The sequence below is a fragment of the Pelodiscus sinensis genome, chromosome 29, assembly GCF_049634645.1.
Source record: "Pelodiscus sinensis isolate JC-2024 chromosome 29, ASM4963464v1, whole genome shotgun sequence".
NCBI classification, from domain to species: Eukaryota; Metazoa; Chordata; order Testudines; family Trionychidae; genus Pelodiscus; species Pelodiscus sinensis.
The window spans coordinates 10,937,566-10,954,668 of record NC_134739.1 but is presented as its reverse complement, the minus strand read 5'-3'; the positions used below and the strand labels follow the sequence as shown (position 1 = coordinate 10,954,668).

The 17,103-nt window shown below is 53.6% G+C and overlaps 1 protein-coding gene across 5 annotated transcripts; it reads left to right on the top strand.

Annotated features, from left to right (window-relative positions):
• Positions 1-1,047: 1,047 nt before the first annotated feature.
• Positions 1,048-17,103, top strand: CASC3 (CASC3 exon junction complex subunit). 5 transcript variants are annotated; one of them, XM_075911733.1, is made up of 14 exons: positions 1,048-1,392; positions 3,989-4,016; positions 4,394-4,431; positions 6,060-6,239; positions 6,334-6,485; positions 6,944-7,120; positions 7,984-8,681; positions 11,386-11,450; positions 11,715-11,829; positions 12,544-12,642; positions 13,541-13,755; positions 15,027-15,149; positions 15,308-15,384; positions 16,135-17,103. In XM_075911733.1, exons 1-13 carry the CDS (start codon positions 1,168-1,170, stop codon positions 15,341-15,343), a joined length of 2,151 nt encoding a protein of 716 aa, XP_075767848.1. In that variant the 5' UTR covers positions 1,048-1,167; the 3' UTR covers positions 15,344-15,384; positions 16,135-17,103. The 5 variants fall into 5 exon arrangements, with proteins under 5 accessions (XP_075767848.1, XP_075767851.1, XP_075767849.1 ...); XM_075911736.1 differs by having other exon boundaries at positions 1,049-1,392; positions 6,081-6,239; XM_075911734.1 differs by having other exon boundaries at positions 1,049-1,392; positions 6,063-6,239; positions 15,321-15,384.

The following is a 17,103-nucleotide window of genomic DNA, read 5'->3' as shown; positions in this document are numbered from 1 at the left end:
TTTCTGGAAATACTTTTAACGGAAAACCTTTTCCGTTAAAAGCATTTCCGGAAAATCATGCCAGTGTAGACGTAGCCCCTCTGATCACAGGCATCTAAATACCTTTGAATTTCTACTGGAGTCGATGGGAATTTAGACACCTAACTACCTATGAGGAATAGGGCCCAAGTTATCAGGTTTTCCTTTCTGGAAAAGGACACACAGGGCAAGCTTAAACCACAGCAAATAGTCCTTCAGCACCATAATTCGAGACTAACAAAAACGTAGATGGTGGTATGAGCTTTTGTGGGCACAAGAAGTGGGTTGTGCATACACAAGCTCATGATATCACCTGTAGTCTCGAGGGTGCTACAGGACTATTTGGTGGTGGTTTTTTTCGGTTGAATACGACTACCCCTCTGCATACAGGACAAGGTAAGGAGTGTGAAATTGAGCTACCCCCTTGTGGAAAAACTTAGGTGCATGCAAGAAACAAATCATGTAGAGTCCTGCATAGGTTTGCCAGTTGTCCTGTTTTTGTCCAGACAGTCCGGTAATTGCGTCTTCTCTTGGGTTTAAAAAAAAACAACAGAAAATACTGCAGGAGTAAAATACTGTTTTTGGCTCAACAAATTTGGGTGCCTGGGTCCTTCCCCCCCCTTCTTTTTTTTTTTTCAACCAATTTCCCCCCCACACACACCTTCCTCCCCCCGACAGGTTCTGGATTTTTTGTGAAAGTATCTGACCCCCCTAGCCCTGCAGAAAGGCGCAGGCCTGGCTCTCCCCTGGTCCCAGCTGTGCCCCCGTGTGCTGAGCCAGCCCGGCCCCAGGCCCAGTGCTCGGCTCAATCGTGGAAATGGCCTGCAATCCGCTTCAAGCAAGGAAATGACGTCACCTGGACGGTAACATGACGTCATCGTGCGGCGACGGCACGACGTCACAGCCGCGCCAGGCAGGGGTGGGGCCGCCCGCGCTGAGCGGCTCCCTTGAGGGCGGGGCAGGCACTCCGGCTCTCTGACAAAGCCTCGCGGGAGCCGCGGAGCGGGCTGCCCGGAAGTGGGACTTGTGACCCCTCCCCTCTCGGGCGGGGCCGGAAGCGGGAGGCGCCGCGGTGCGCCCCTGGGAGCTGTAGTCCCGGCGCCGTCCCGTCGGGCCCTGCGCGCCCGCCCCCGCACAGCCCCCCCCAAGATGGCGGACAGGCGGCGGCAGCGGGCCTCCCAGGACAGCGAGGACGAGTCCGACTCGGCCGCCTCCGACAGCGCCGACTCCGCGGCCGGCGGGGCCCGCTCCGGCTCGCCCGCCTCGCCCCCCCGGCCGGCCCGGGGCGCTGCCGGGGACCTGCCCGCGGGGGGCCGGGGCCGCGCGGCCGAGAGCGCGCCCGGGGCCGCCAAGAGCCCGCAGGAGTCCGAGTGTGTGAGTGGGGGCGGGGCGACAATGGGGGGGGGTCTGAGGGATGGGAGGGGCCTGCCCCCCCTCCCCGCGGGGGGGTTCCCCATTGGCAGGGGTCGGCCCGCGCGCGTCGGGGGGGGCCTGTCCCGCGTGGTTGGGGGGGGCTCGCTTGTGCACAGGTCGGGCTGGCTGAGCCCCCGGGGCGGGGCCGTCAGGGGAGGTGGGAGCGGCCAGAGTGTTGCATGTGGCTGGGGGGGGGCGTTTGCCACCCAAACGTAATATCCCCCCCCCTCCGCGGCTTGACCCTGGGGAGAAACTCATTGGGGCCGATGTCTTCGAATTCCGTTGTCTGCTCGTCGCCGCGGTGGCGGCAGGGCCGTGGGGGAAACCGCTTTGTGTGACTGAGCCTCCTCTCTCGCTTGTTGTTTTTAGTCACTTTCCTTTTGCAGTGCGAAGCGCGTGGGCAGGCCGCAAGCTTACCGGCCCCGCATCTTAAAAATCTTGCTAAATTGCCCTCCTCCAGACCAGTAAGGCGGACGTATTTAGAGAGGAATTGATTAGGAGCCCTGGATTCCACCTCCCCGCTCAGCCCCTTATCAAAAGGATCTCGGCAGCGCAGTGGGATTTAGCTTTATTAATCCGTGTCCAAAGATCTTATCAACACACTCCTCTCCTGTCCTTTCCTCGTGCACATGCTACAGAATTTACTTCAATCCTTGATACAGACAGGCAATGTAACAAAGGGCAAAAGAGTATGTGCCAAGTGACCCTCCTTGCCACATCTTTATACATTACAGTAGGTCTGGAACTACCGTTACATTGACTTGAAAAATTCTGCATCAATAATCTTTTTCATTCCAGGACCACATCTTTCCTCATCTGTCTTTCCACTGTGGCAATACAGATTATGCAGACTCTGGTGTTCAAAATGAGTTAGTGCAGGTGGTTTGGGGCTGGACTTTTAGATGAATATCTCCATCTGGTCACTCTGCAGCCCTTTCTCGTGAAACTTTTGAGCTAGTTAGCAAAGCTTAATTTGGTCGTCAAGACAATGGCTCAGCCAATACATTTCTCAGATTTCAGAGAAATGTAAAACAATCAGGATGGTTGAAATGGGTTCTGTCAGGTAAAATGATGTTGAGTGAAAGGGTGTTAAAATTGAATCTTGTGTTTTCATAGATTGTCAGCTGAATGAATGCCACAGTGTTTATAAGTTTCAGTGACAGTGTAAATCTCAGCTGAAAATACTCCTTGCCTATGCCTTTGGTGGACCTAGCATTTCCCTCTCTGGTTTCTTGTTTCTGACATGTTTACAGACTTTCTTCTTTGTGTTTGTCATTGACTCTTCATGGGCAGGCCAGTACTATTACCCTAGAGCAGGGGTGGGGAACCTTTTTTGAGTCAGGGGCTGCTGACCCATGGAAAAATCAGCCACACACAAGTAAGCAGTGGAAATCCTCTCTCCCCCACTGGGCCCCCAGCCTAGTAGATTGTGTGTGCTCTGTCCCCACAGAGAGGCTTGGATTGGAGCACCAGCACAGGCTCCCCAATGTTAGGGGGAACCCTGAGTCTCAGTGTCCAGATCCAGGCAAGCCAAGGGCCACATCTGGCCCCCAGGCCTGAGGTTCCCCACCCCTCGTAGACTTTTCTGAAGTCTTTTAGGATAATGCTCTGCCCATCTGTCCAGTTTAATTGTTCTTCCTGTGTAGTTTATAGCCGTGTAGCTTATTCCCTCGGACCTCTTACACCATGTTCCTATTCTGCTTTCGGGTATATTTGTAGTTCACCTGTTTTTGCTTTTAGCCTTTACATTATTATATACACAGTTTTTTAATTTTTGAGCATGAGCCTATTTTATTAAATTCCTTTAGTCTGATACTCTGGTTCTTTTCCAGAATTTACCTCTGTGATCTGATCTCCTCCTCCAGTTCAGTCTTACTCTCTATCCCATAAAGACAGACGTTAACATTTATGTTTCTGACATCTGTAGCAGCTGTGAGAGTTTGGTGCTCCTCAGCACATGGAGGCTGGGGAAAGCCACTAATTTAAATAATCCATAAGAATGGATTAGACCAAAGGTCTGTCTAGCCAAGGAGTCTGTCTTCAGGCTGTGGCCAAAGCCCAGGTGTCCCAGAGGGAATGAACAGAACAGGTAATCATCCCGTCACCCATTCCCAGCTTTCAGCAATCCCCCAGTAACTTTCTGAGCCAGCAGTCTGATTCTAGTTTTATTTTATTAAGGGAGCTCATCATTTCTGTGTAGGCCTCTTTCCCCTAAAGATCAGTACTGACTAACCACACTTTAAACCCCTCCTCTCCATACTGCCTTTTCTTGCCTGGAGGACTTGAATTTCCCTCAGTCTGGCCGGCCTTGTGCATGCAACTGGATGCATTTTCAGGAAAACTCTTGTCCAAGTTCTTAGATCCATGTTTGTTCTAAATGTAAGCTTCCAGGATGACTCTCCTGTGTGCCAGGGTCACAGGCATCTCCCCAACCCGGCTCTTGTCAAAAGCTTGTCTAGATGTCTAGTGAGGTCACATCTGATAGGCAAGTCACTGAAATTTTCCTGGAAATTTTACACATCCAGTAACATGCTTGTGTGTCTCTCTCTTTCAATAGGAAAGTGAAGATGGCATTGAAGGAGACGGTGAGTAATAAGTATCTTTGGGCTGTCCTGGGAGGGAGAAGGGAAGCTATGAAAGCACAGAATCGTTAGCTATTAAAAATGCATACTCTGAGGCCATTTTGAAAGGCCAGTTGTCTGGTCCCCTGCTCCAGGAGTGTCTGAAGCATGTAATGCTGGGCTGGATGGAGCATTGGTCTAACGGCAGTGCTTTTCAGCAGGGAGATTGAGGGCCAGTTTAATACTGGTGCTTAGTACGCGTGTGGTTTGAATGCTGTGTGTCTGTGCACAGGAATGTTGATGAGTGATGCTCTAAGTGTTATAATTCAAAGCTAATTCATGTTTGGAGAAAACACCACTTCTGCAGCATGTGTGCCAAACGCCTGCTTTCTCTTCCTTAGCTGTGCTCTCGGATTACGAAAGTGCAGAAGACTCCGAGGTGAGTGTATTCTTTATATTGACACCTAGTTTCTGTTTCTTGCATTGTCTTAACATAAAGAACAGCTCATATGCCTTGTGGGGGCCTACTGACCCTGGCCTTGGAGCCTTTGAATCTAGCATTTTGTCTAGCCTGTCTTAACCTGCCTGGGTTTTGGGTCCAAGCAATGTCCCCCTGAACTGCCAACAAGCAGCACTGGGAGATGTAAATAACTAAGGCCTGGCTCCTCTGTGAAAGCAAATGGTGCAGACCAGGGGCCCAGCTTCAAACGATCAGCAGAGGATTAGAGCACTTGCTAGGTCTTGACTAGCTGTAACTCACACACAAGTAATGAACCCGAGATGCTTGTTCTTTGGCTGAAAGAGGAATGAAGATGCTGAGCTGTGTCCAGTAGTGAGGCCTGGCCCCGCACGGCTCACAACAGAGAACGTTTCTTGTCAGTAATCCCTTCTGGGCATGTCGCTGGGGCCAGCTGTTTTGTTCAGTAAGGCAGCCTGGACAGCAAACTCTGGCCTAGTGCTTCATGGACACGTAGTGACAGCAGGACTAGGAGCCTGAGGGGTGTTTCGGGACGTCTAGTGGCCATGATCACCTGCTGTAAATCCATGGCAGGTCTAGTGCCAGAGACTTCTCTCCTGAAATGGGTGGGGTGATACATGGCTCAGTGTCTGGAAAACCATGCTCTCAAAACGAGCAGCAGGGAGAGGTGAGAAGGGGGCAGAGAAATGGGCGGGGAAGGGGCTTGGCACACCATCACTTCCACATCTCATTCCTTGCAGTGAGTGCTTGGGGGCTGCTGCAGACTCTAAAGCCAGATCAGAATGTGGAAGGGAGTGCCTTTTCCACCCACTCGGGATACTATTCTGTCTGCAGAGGCCTGTGTTCAAGCTGCAGCTGACTCTGGAAAATATAGATATTGGGTCTCTAGGGACCCAGTATCCATAGCTCCTGAGCAACTGAACTAACTCCTCTGACATCCAACCACTCCAAGTGTACCGGCCGTGCTGGGAGAGCTATGAGCAGCTCTCGTCTTCCACTGTGCCTCACTATACACAAAACGTGTGTCCCCCAAACAAATCGAAGGAGCAGCAATTGACACGTGCACATGCAGCATTGACAGAGAAACTAGAGCAGTCGTCTTGGTAGTGGTGCCAATGCTATTTTTAGTGTCGATTCCAGGCAGAGCAAGGCTCTCAGTCTCCCGGAGGGTGAAACGAGGTCAGATGCTTGTGAGCAGAGTGCTCGGAGTCAGCCAGCTACACAGCTCCAGCGAGTTCAGAAACACAGGTGTGGCAGAGGCCAGCCCTTCCATGGGGGAAAGCAGAGCAGGTCCATGTGCGCCGTGGAGCCTGACGGCATGAGCCCCCTCTGGGGTAGCTTCCCTCATGGCGCGGTACAAAAGGTTCCCCAGCGTAGAACTCGGAGGCTCTGGTTGAGCTGTGATTTTTCTTGAACGTTTGCTCTGCTTTCTCCTAGCCTTGCTGGTTGCCATTGGCCTTGGGCTGCTCTGTGGTATTGGTGGAGAATCAGTCTGGATAGGGGGCTGGTTGGAGCTGTGGGGATCTAGACACATAGGCTGAAACTCACCCGGGGATCTGTTGCTAACCAGAGTTGTGATCTTGTCTCAGCAGTTGGATGTTTGCTTGCAGGCCGAGGAGGGGGAGTACAGCGAGGAGGAAAGCGCCAAGGTGGAGCTGAAGCAGGAGAGCAGCAATGCCACTGAATCCACAGGAAAAGCAGAGAAAGGGGAAGAGAAACCTGCCCCCAAAGGTTCTGTGACGGGCGAGAGACAGAGCGGGGATGGGCAGGTAGCTATCTCCTGTGTGCAGTGTGACCCCCGGAGGGAGGGTGGCTGCATGAGGAAAGGCTGCTGCAGTGTAATGAGTTCTCTGGTTTTGATAGGAGAGCACTGAACCAATTGAGAATAAAGTGGGGAAAAAGGTCCCCAAGCACTTGGATGACGACGAGGACCGGAAGAACCCTGCTTACATACCCCGCAAAGGGCTCTTCTTTGAACATGATCTCCGCGGGCAGACCCAGGAGGAGGAAGTCAGGTAGGACTCGTGAAACGTCGCTGGCTACAGAGAAGTTGAGTCCTGAGCCAGCACAGCCCTTGGCTTCCATGTGAAATACCTGGCAGACTGGGCGATTTTTGTAAGACCTGGGATACGCGGCATGGGCTGGCCTGGTTGCTTCGTGGTAATGTTGTGCCAGGACTGGCTTTGGTTCCACATGTTCCTAAGGCAGCAGGGACTGGTAATGCTACGGAAGCCCATGTTGAGCCTCCTGCCGCTGACCTGTGATGGAAAGGGGTGGGTTCCCATCTGCCTCTTGGGCTGGCAGGACAGGGTCTCTCGGAGTCCTGAAAGGCTGCGAATGGAGTTGGGGGAGGGGAGATGTTCCGCGGTCTCCAGGCACACCCTTCCCAGAAAGGAGCGGCTTCTGTACTGCCTGTTCCACCCTCCAGCCTTGGTTTGCAAAGGCCTGTTGAGTCTCTGTCTCCCTGTGCCAGGCCAAAGGGGCGCCAGCGAAAGCTCTGGAAGGATGAGGGCCGCTGGGAGCATGACAAATTCCGGGAAGATGAGCAAGCCCCCAAAAGCAGGCAGGAGCTGATCGCCCTCTACGGCTATGACATCAGATCGGCTCACAATCCCGACGACATCAAGCCCAGGAGGATGCGCAAGCCCCGGTGAGCAGCCGAGGCCTTGGAGTCCAGTCAGAAGACTCCTCACGTACTGGGCGGGAAGACGAGCCTTCTTGCAGCCACCTTGATGCTGAGCATCGAATAGGAAGGGCTTGAAGGAGGGGGTTGGGCAGAGGGCTGATGGGTGCGTGTCCACTGCCTGATTGAGACTCTGGGGGGCTGGTCGGTCTGGGTGCTGCCTGTCTGGGAGAGGGCTGAGCAGAAGCATCAAGCTCTGGAAGCCAGCTTCAGGATGGGAGGGTAGAACAGGGTGCCTTGGTGTGTTGTGTTTGGCTGTGTCTAGACAACATGGCTCCATTGATGGAGCCATGTAGATTAGACACATAGGCAAAGGCAAATGAAGCCGCGATTTAAATGATCGCGGCTTCATTTAAATTTACATGGCTGCCGCGCTGAGCCGACAACCAGCTAATCAGCTGTTTGTCCGCTCAGCGCGCTAGTCTGGATGCTCCCCTGCCGACATCAAAGCCCTTTGTCGGCAGCCCCGTTATTCCTCGTGGGATGAGGTTTGCCGGAGCTGCCGACAAAGGGCTTTGATGTCGGCAGGGGAGCGTTCAGACTAGCGCGCTGAGCGGACAAACAGCTGATCAGCTGTTTGTCGGCTCAGCGTGGCAGCCATGTAAATTTAAATGAAGCCGCGATCATTTAAATCGCGGCTTCATTTGCCTTTGCCCAAAAAATAAATCTACATGGCTCCGTCGACGGAGTCATGTAGTCTAGACATACCCTTTGGGAAGGCATCTTGGGGGCGGAGATGGGGGGGTAATTACAGCCCTGGTGTCTGTAAATGTCTCCCAGTGGTGCAACTCGGGGGCTTGTTTCTCATCCTCACCGTTTTCACCCTCAAGGTTTGGGAGCCCCCCGCAGCGCGAGGTGAACTGGGCCAACGAGAGGCAAGCCAAGCCGCCGAGACACGAGAGCTCAGACAGTGCTTCGCTGCCAACACGGACCTTCACCAGCCGCAACGCAGCAGGCACCGGGAGGATGCCCCCAGCCAGGAACTTTCCAAGGATGGGTGGCTACAAAGAGAACCGGCCAAGCTACCGAGCTGTGGAAGCAAACAGCCAGCACCTCTCTCGAGCAGGGGAGCAGGCTAAGCACGACAGCAGTACCCGGGCGAGGCGTGTGGAAGAAGCCCCCGAGAGGGACCCCTCTCCTGAAGCAGAGATGGCCCCTGTCCACAGCAGCCCTGCCAAGAAGGAAGAGCTGGTTTTGGAAAGCCAGACCCCCAGCACGGACTCTGCCCAGCCGCCACCAGACAGACCCATTGAAAAGAAATCCTACTCCAGGGTGAGGAGAACTAGGGTTAAAGCCGGCGATGCAGGGAAGCTGGCCGATGAAGTGCCCCCTCCAGAAGGGTCGGCGCCCGTGCCTCCGAAACCGGTACAGGTCGCGAGCCCCCCTCCTCCTGCAAAGGCTGGGAGTTGGGAGTCGCCAGTGGAAGCCAGCCTGGATGGATTGGAGCAAGACATGACTCAGCTGAATCTAACCGAGCAGACCTGGACCCCGGGACAGCCTCCGTTCATACAGCCTCGGGAGCTTCGAGGTAAGTGCCACGGGGCTCGGAGCGGCTTTCCCCGCTGAAGGCAGCACAGCCGCTGTGGCTAGAAAGGTCTGTTGTTGTTAGAGCTGGAGGGATAGCTTCATTGGCTAAGCCAGAGGTGGGAAACCTTTCCTGGGTTGGGGGGGTCGTTGGCCCGCAGAAAGATCAGTCGGGACCGATACACAATTGAGAAGTGCAAAAAAAACCCCCAATACCCTGATCCCGCACTGACTTGGCCCCCAAGTGAGGAGAAAGGGGGAGGGGGACCCTCACAGACGTGGGCCCCAAATGAGAAGCAGAAAAAAAGAGCTTCTCCTCAAGCTCCAGCCTTGGGGAGGGAGGAGAGCGCTGCGGCTCAGGACTCCCCCCCCCTTCATCCCCTAGCACCAGATTAACACTTTGAGAGGGGTCTGTGCAGGAGTGGGGGCGGCAGGTTCAGGGTGTAGGCGGGAGATATAGGGTACAGGAGCAGGGTGGGGGGTGCAGGAGCGGGGTGTGGGCAGCAATTGTAGGGTGCAGCAGCGGGGTGATGGTGCAGGAGTCTAGGCTAGGGATGTAAAAAAGATTTAAAAATAGTAACCGATTAAAATTCCAGTGGTGATGGTTAAACACTCGCCAGCCCCACCAGGAGCCTGCAGGAGTTAATAGGGACCGATGCTCATCAGTTCACTGATTACATTTCAATCCCTAGCCTGGGCTGAAGGTAGGGAATCTCAGCCAATGGACATGGGGGGCAGTGCTTGGCCTAGCATTAGGGCCAGAACACCTAGCTTACCGGAATTGCAGGCTCTGATCTCAGGGGTCTACTCTAGAGCAGGTACTTTCAGTTCCAGGCCATTTACTCTTGCCTGAAGCAGACCGCTTTACATTTGAACCCATCTGCTTTCTGTGGCTCTAGGCCCCATGACCCCCTGCAGAAAAATTAATTGACCTTGTTGTGTTTAAATGTTGCCCCACGATGCCAGCTGTTATGCAGGTTGCTTGCTGTCCGCCTCGGAAGCTGAATGGCATTGGTGCCTGCTTGCAGACATGGGTTGGTTTGCTGCTGATACAGAGTTGCTTAGTTTAATAGCAGAAAGATTATGAAAAACTCCCCTTAGTTTGAAGGACAGACTCTGTCCAGTACAAAGCAGCTGTTACCAATGGCTGGCTGGAAGCGTTTCCCTATTTCCTCTCCAAAGAGGCTACATTTTGGTTTTCATAATAAGCTGTCTCCAAGGAAGGGCATCATTGAAGCAGAGTCATTGGGTTACCCTGGAGGGGAAACTGAGGCAGGAGCACTTGTGGTGTGGCCTGCTGCATGAGGGCACTCTGGGAGTGTTGCGCTCTGATACCATCATTGAGATTTGTATGTGTAGTCAGAGCTCAGGGTCCGATCTGCTCCATCCTGCTGTCGTGGGCCACCCACTTGCTAACCACAGGGACGGAGAGGAGACAGAAGTACCACAGCCCTCAGGAAGCTAGATTATGATGTGCTGTAGGTGCACAGTTGTGGGGCCCAGGAGCACCGCTGCCTGAGGACATGCAGTGGCTGGAAACAATTGAGACAGACGCACCCAGATAATTTTGGCAAGTGACCTCCACACTGCAGAGGAAGGTGAAACCCGTAGGTCACCTGAAGGAAAATTCCTTCCCAACCCCACACATAGCGATGAGTTAGGTCCTGTGCATGTGAGCAAGAACCAGCCAGCCCAGCACCTGAGGCTGGCTGATCAGTGTCACCTCAGGGCCCTGGTGGACAGCATCTCCACCACAAACTTGGAACACATTGCCTCGCCCCCGCCTCCTCCCCCAGCATGTGGCTGGCTGAAGCCTGCTGCAAGAGCTTTTGGGAACATCAGATGTAAACAGGAAGTGAGCTCAATGGCCGCTGAGCCCTACCCCCCACCATTCCATGCAACCCTCATACATTTGTCCAGCGGACTCATAAAAGGAGTGACGTTTTGCTCCCACAACTACTGTTGTGGCCTGTGACTTTCTGCAGCTTGAATTTGAAAACACGATCAGGGCTGCCTGGCTGTAGTGAGTTTCAGCTGGAGCTATAAGGTGCCATGTAGACACTTGTTCAGGAGCAAGACCCAACCCTGGCCCCAAACTCCCAGAGCTTTGCTGTGATCTGAGAATAGGAGTGGAAGCCAAGTGATGTTTAGCAAGATGTTAGAAGATTTGGTCTGTATCCAGGGTATTCCATGTCTGGATTCTCCTCTTTGTATACGCTTTGTACAGCTGCAGAGCCAGTGACACTGATAAAATAATTGTCAAAGTCCCTTTGTACTTAGTACTGCAATGTATAAACCCTTGACTTCTCTAATACGCGCTGTAATTTGGAGAACTTATTTCATCGTCGAAGCTTCTCGTGAATTATACATTGTCACTGAAATTTGCGAGGCCTAGGTTGGTATTCACAGCACACTAATTTCTCTAAAACAGTGACATTTTCTGTCCTGCATTTCATATAGGTGGGAGGGATGTAAAATCCTGTTAAACCCAATGTTTAATGGTTAAACTGGTTAACGGCTTAAACAGAGCTGCCCTTGCCCACGGCACGCTGCTACAGGAGGGCCAGGCCCACGGCAGTAGCCCCCACTGGTTAACTATTCACACCCCTATTAGCCAGAAAGACGACTGCCCAGGAAGGCTCTGACACGTAAGATCGCTTATTAAAGACGAGCATGCGACTTGGTAACCAGCGTGTCTCTTTTCCCAGGTATTCCTAATCATATGCACATGGGAGCTGGACCACCACCCCCGTTTAACAGGATGGAGGACATGGTAAAGCAGGGAATCTTGTATGCAGTGGGACTCTTCTTTTTAGTAATTTTGAACCAAAGCGTTGATTTGGTCCTGTGCTTGAATGGCCAGAGCCTGGCTGTGGCATGCCTGCATTTCTCCGTTCCTTGTGTAAGAAGCGTGGGCCATTTCGGTGTGTTAAGCTGAATGTAGGTTCCCAGGAAGGTTGGGTGGGTAACGCTGGTGTGAACTGGGGCAGACTCCTCTTTGTAACTCTAGCTCACAGATGCCTTTGGACTCTTTCAGGGAGTACAGGCGGGCCGTGCCAAGCGTTACTCATCCCAGCGCCAGCGGCCGCCAGTTCCGGAGCCTGCTCCCCCAATGCACATCAGCATCATGGAAGGGCACTATTATGATCCATGTGAGTGCTACAGCTCCGGTTCCTCTTCTGTCCAAGCTTTAGCGCGCTCAGAAATGAGCTCTGACTGGGGGGAGGGGCCCATATGGGGAGCCTGGTTATGTCAGAAGCTGCTCTTTAAAACCGAGTTAATTATTGGGAGCTTCTCATGAGTTCTTGAAGAGCTCCTTCCTCTTGAAAGGGCCGTGGTCGGCTAGTGGTAGAGCCCGTAATGGTAGGGTTAAAATGTCAAAGCTTAATGTGAAACGATTCCCTCAAATCGTTCTTAAATGTCCATAACAGCTGAGTGTTCTGGATGTAATCCCGGCTCCCTTTTGGAAAGCAGCTCCCAGCATTGCCGGCGTCTTCGGCTTGGCGTCTGCAGCTCTGGAAACTCCCACGATGTTCTAGAATTGAGAAGTGGAGTTTGAACCTTGGTAGAAATACTAGTTTCATTGGCGTTTTGTGAGGGAGAGATTGGAGGGAGTAAGTGAGATGCTGAAAATCCGTCAGAACATTAAAAGCCTTGAAAGAGGCAGCTACGCTGTGTTCCGTTACAGGTAGGAGCTTGCCGGGAGCTCTCTCGGCTGGGATCCTGACGCTGGACGGCACGCACAATTGACAGTGTTTGAGCACAGCAGGGCTCCAATGCTGCGACTCCTGTAATCAACGCGACTCTCGTTACAGCAGGAAAAACTAAATAACATTTGTTTCCTTGCAAACTGTTTTCTCTTGCAGTACAATTCCAAGGACCAATCTACACCCACAGTGAGACTCCTGCCCCGTTACCCCCCCAGGGTATGATTGTGCAGCCGGAAATGCACCTCCCACATCCAGGTGAGACACTGTCTCCCCACCCCCCTGCCCTCCCAAGCCAACTTGCTAACCTTGCGTTTGAGGAAAGTCCAGTCTGGAATAGGCCCGGGGAGCAAGTACTCCTGAGTTGGAATCCAGCTGGCAAAGACTCATTCTGGCCTTAGGCAAGGCTTTTAACATCCGTGTCCCTGTCTGTAAAACGGGCTGCTCGCCAGCCTCTCTGAGCACTGCGGCGGACCTTGGCGAAGCCACGTGTCCGTTTCTTAGGCCTTGTCAGTCAGTCACGCTCGCTCCCGTGCTGATGCCATGCAGAAGTGGCGTCATCTTTGTTAGATGCTGTGCTTGGTCATGTGACTGTTTTGCTAGCTGCTGCATCTGCTTGGCTGATGGCCACACCAAAGCCTGGTGAGGAAGCCTTAGGAACTTCTGGGCAGAACATTGCTGGTTTGGGGTAGAATAACTGGCTGAGTCTCGGCCCCGTTTTAAGGAAAGCTTGAAGCAGCCCGCTGCCCTCCTTTTGTACGGGGACGCTTGGCAGCCTTTCCGGCCCAGCAGCAATGACGTCTGAAAGGTCTCAGAAATCTGGGAAACAGCAGGTCATTGAGGCTGGTCCCAAAGGCTGATCCAGGGCTGTTGCCGCATAGTGTGTAACTGACTGATGCACTGTTGAGTCCATTTGAATATGATCCATGTGTTGCAAGACTCCCCGCTCTCAGCATTCTACTCGGTGCGTGACCCCTCCTGCCGCAGTCAGCGCAGGCATTAGTCTGGCGTGGTCGCATACCAAGGTGTCTACAAACGCCCTTCCTGTTGGGTCAGAGCAAGCCGGACCCAGAGACGCTAATTCGCTTTGGCAACCAAGCAGTCCCAGCCTTGTCCGAGGCAACATCCAAGGGGGATTTATTTTTTCATTTCCTAGGTTTACATCCACACCAGACGCCAGCACCTTTGGCTAACCCTGGCTTATATCCTCCACCGGTCTCCATGCCGCCTGGGCAACCGCCCCCACAGCAGCTGCTCACGCCCACCTATTTCTCCCCTCCTGGAGTCATGAATTTTGGCAGCCCCGGCTACCCCTACCCCCCTGGAGCACTTCCACCCCCACCCCCTCCCCATCTCTATTCCAATACACAGGTGAGTTGGCTCCAGCCCGCTTCAGTTGTCTCGAGCAGGAGTTTTGTAAGCATGCGGCTGTGGGATCCCATCCAGATGGGTCCATGTGTTGTCTGGCCTTTGAGACAGCATGGGCTAGCTGCTGATCTCCCTGCCGTGTGGAATTGCTCCCTAAAGGAGGCAACACATTATGTTATTCAAACGGACGTTAAAACTAAATCTTACTAAAGCGCATGAATGAGGAAAACATCTTGCTTCCTGCTCAGTTTGAGGAGCAGAAGGAGCCTGATCTGACCTCCCAGGGCCTGGCGTTTGAATTTTAGTCGCAAACTCCCCGCCGGCACTCGGGTTGGGGTTGTATTGTTTGGGCCAAGAATTGAAATTCTCTACCAGGACGAGAGAACCAAGAAAGGGAAGCTGCCTAGAAGTGCAGCAGCTAGGTGAGTCTGCTCATGGTCCAAGCTAAGCCAGGCACCGAGAGTTCCTGGATTCAAGCCTACTTCCTTTGCTTGTTCAACCCAGACGGCAGGCTAGGCACAGCTTGAGGCTTGTGATGTCAGGGGTGTAGGAGCTCAAAGGCCTGGAAAACCCTCCAACGCCAGTCGCAGAAAGTCGGGAGGTTCATTTGTGAATTGCTGGCAGCCAGCTGGGCCAGTCACTTGTAACTACCAGATCTGTTCGACCACTGGCTGAAGTCCTGTCCCACATGGCCTCTGACCTGGTGGCCTGTGAGCTGTTTCTGGGCCTCCCACTAATCACCATTGTGGCAAGGCAGAAGCTCCTCTTGCAAATGGCACACGGGTGACACTCAGTGGCAAGACAGAAGAGGTGCAGTTTAACTGGGCCTACCCCTTTTAGACCCTTCTCTCTTCAGCTAGACCAGCAGAGAAGGGAAGGTTTGGTCTGGAGTAAGCACAGGGCTCCTGGGTGTGGTCTTGGTAGGAAGTGGAAACACATGGCCTATAGCAAACCATCTAGGAATCAAAGTAGCTTGGCTGTCAACTGACCCAATCAGACAGCTGACCCTGACCGCAAAGCCTCTCTCCATACTTCCGGCTTGACTGGGCAAGCTGACTGCAGTAGCGTGCGCTCCTCTAGGGAACGTGTTTGCAGACAAAGCTTGGCCACTGCTTTCTGCCATGCCACATGAACCCTAACCAGCTCCGCTTCGAGAGCGGTTCTGCGCCCCTCTAGCTTCACAGGACTTGGGTTTTAAAGCTGGATGACGCTCTGGGCAGCTGCAGCCCTCTGTGCGCCCTGTGCTCCAGCTTTCCGTTCGTTTGGGGTTGCAGGCCCAGTCCCAGGTGTACGGCGGGGTCACCTACTACAACACTGTCCAGCAGCAAGTGCAGCCGAAACCTTCTCCGCCCCGAAGAACATCCCAGCCTGTGACTATCAAGCCACCGCCCCCCGAGGTACAGACCCCCCTGCCGTGCGCTGCTGTGGGAGACCATGCAGGAGACGGTTTCCCAGTGGCGTGCGATCTCTCTCTCCCCTCCCCTCTCCTCCCTCGAGAAATGTGTTGTTTTCAAGAAAATCTTCCGCTTATTTTTTGACGTGTCCCAAACTCCAGCTTCTCGTTGCAGGTTGTAAGCAGGGCTCCAGTTAATTTGAGTTTCTAAATACTTTAAATCTAAACCCACGTACAAAGTAAGTCCCAAGTTGACTCTTGGTTTCCTTTTTGTTTAGAAAAAAAAGATACTTAAAAAATCCATTTCTGACATACAAAATGGTGCTTTCTCGAGGCAAATAAATGTTGATGCCTTGAGCGTGTAGCGACTGAAGGGGCAGGTTTAAAGTCCGTACAGAGATGAGAATCACTTCTCTGCTGAGGACCATATCCCCTCTCCAGTGCTACGCACTTGTGGGCGTTCTGGTGGCCTTGTAAATATCACCCATAGGAGGTTAGGAAGCGTCCGTCACAGCGGGCACAGACCCACAGGTAGCTGTTGGGGGTCACTTGCCCTGTGTCAGGAGAAGAAGCCACACGCGCTAGAGCAGAGGACTTGGGAGTCAAGACTCTGGGATCGATTCCTGGCTCGGCCACTCACTCACTGGGTGACCTTGGGCCTTAGTTTCTCCCAGCCATCACACAGGGAGAATAGGCGCCGTTCGCACAGGGCTTTGAGGTCCTCTGGAGGAAGGCCCCCATGCCTGGTGTTAGCCAGTGGCCCCTAACTCCTCCCGTCCTGTTTACCTTCACTGCTGTGCAGAGTTGGACCTGGCGCAAGAGCTGGCTAGCCAGAGTGCACGGTGACTCTGGTGGTGCAGCCGGGGACCGTGGCTGCTCTCTAGTGCCCTGGGGTGGGGAACCTCCGGCCCACCTCCATGCTAGCAGTGACCCTGTGCAGCGAGCTTGTGAAGCGTGCACTAACTCCAGGGCTTGCATCTTCCCTCCAGGACAGCACAAGTGAGAAGTCAGAGGAAAGGAGCAATACGTAGGGACGCCTGCTTCCGAAGTTCCAGCCCCGCCAGCACGCAGGAAGCTGCGACTCAGAGAATCCCCTTCTCCATGCGTAGGTGAGGCCAGCGGCCACCACCTCCAGCGCCCTGCCGCATTGTATCGTGCTCGGGGCCGGGCACGCTTTCCTCTGAGGCGTTTCGTGCCTCTCACTGCTGCCCCCCTCACCCGGTCCCGGAGGGCGTTGAAATACTGAACACAAGGGTTGCTCCCTGGCTGCAAGTTCTTGCGATTCCCCCCTCGTTCGCCCCTTCCCCTTATTAAATGTTTGACCTTTTCCAGCATAGCATATGGAACAAAAGTGGCTTGGTTCTGTTCTGGTTTTGGTTTGGTATTGGACTCTCGGTTGGTCAGGTAGCCAGGAGCGTAGCCCCCTCCCCAAGGAAACCTCAGCTGTTACTTTTGTTTCTTCGGCTCCGACATTAGCATGTTTCTTTCTGACACTGTAGGCGCCTAGATGCTTGGGGAAGGGCAGCTGACGGTCAGCCGTCTGGCAGACCCCCCCCCGCCACCCCCCGGCTGATCAGCTGCCCCTTCATTTAGAAGCTGCTCCTCTTCCTTTCTGGAGCAAGCCCTGCTAGTAACTATGTCATGGGCAGTTTCTGTCGTCCGAGTGTGTAAACTCTCAACCTGAAGCAGCCAGGATGTGCCGATGCAGGGCAAAGTCCAGCCTCCGCTCTCCCACCAGTGCATGCTGCACCCCGCAAAGTCAGACACTAAATGGGACCCAGAGAGGAGCAGGCAGCTCTCCGGGCATTCCCGAGGCGCTCTGAGGAGCTGTCCTCTTGCTTGCAGGCTGCTTGTCCTTCTACCTTGTTCTTGAGCGAACCGGCTTGGCAGGATAAGCCCATGTATGGTTTGTCCCCAGCCGTTGGCTGGTGCTTCTGTGTGAGTGGAAGATGATGAAA

Bases quoted from the DNA above. Each gene is read 5' to 3' on its own strand.
- CASC3 (XM_075911733.1), top strand. From the start codon at position 1,168: ATGGCGGACAGGCGGCGGCAGCGGGCCTCCCAGGACAGCGAGGACGAG. The intron at 6,486-6,943 runs GTAGGACTCGTG...TCCCTGTGCCAG, and splicing joins ACCCAGGAGGAGGAAGTCAG to GCCAAAGGGGCGCCAGCGAA. The intron at 11,451-11,714 runs GTAAAGCAGGGA...GGACTCTTTCAG, and splicing joins TTAACAGGATGGAGGACATG to GGAGTACAGGCGGGCCGTGC.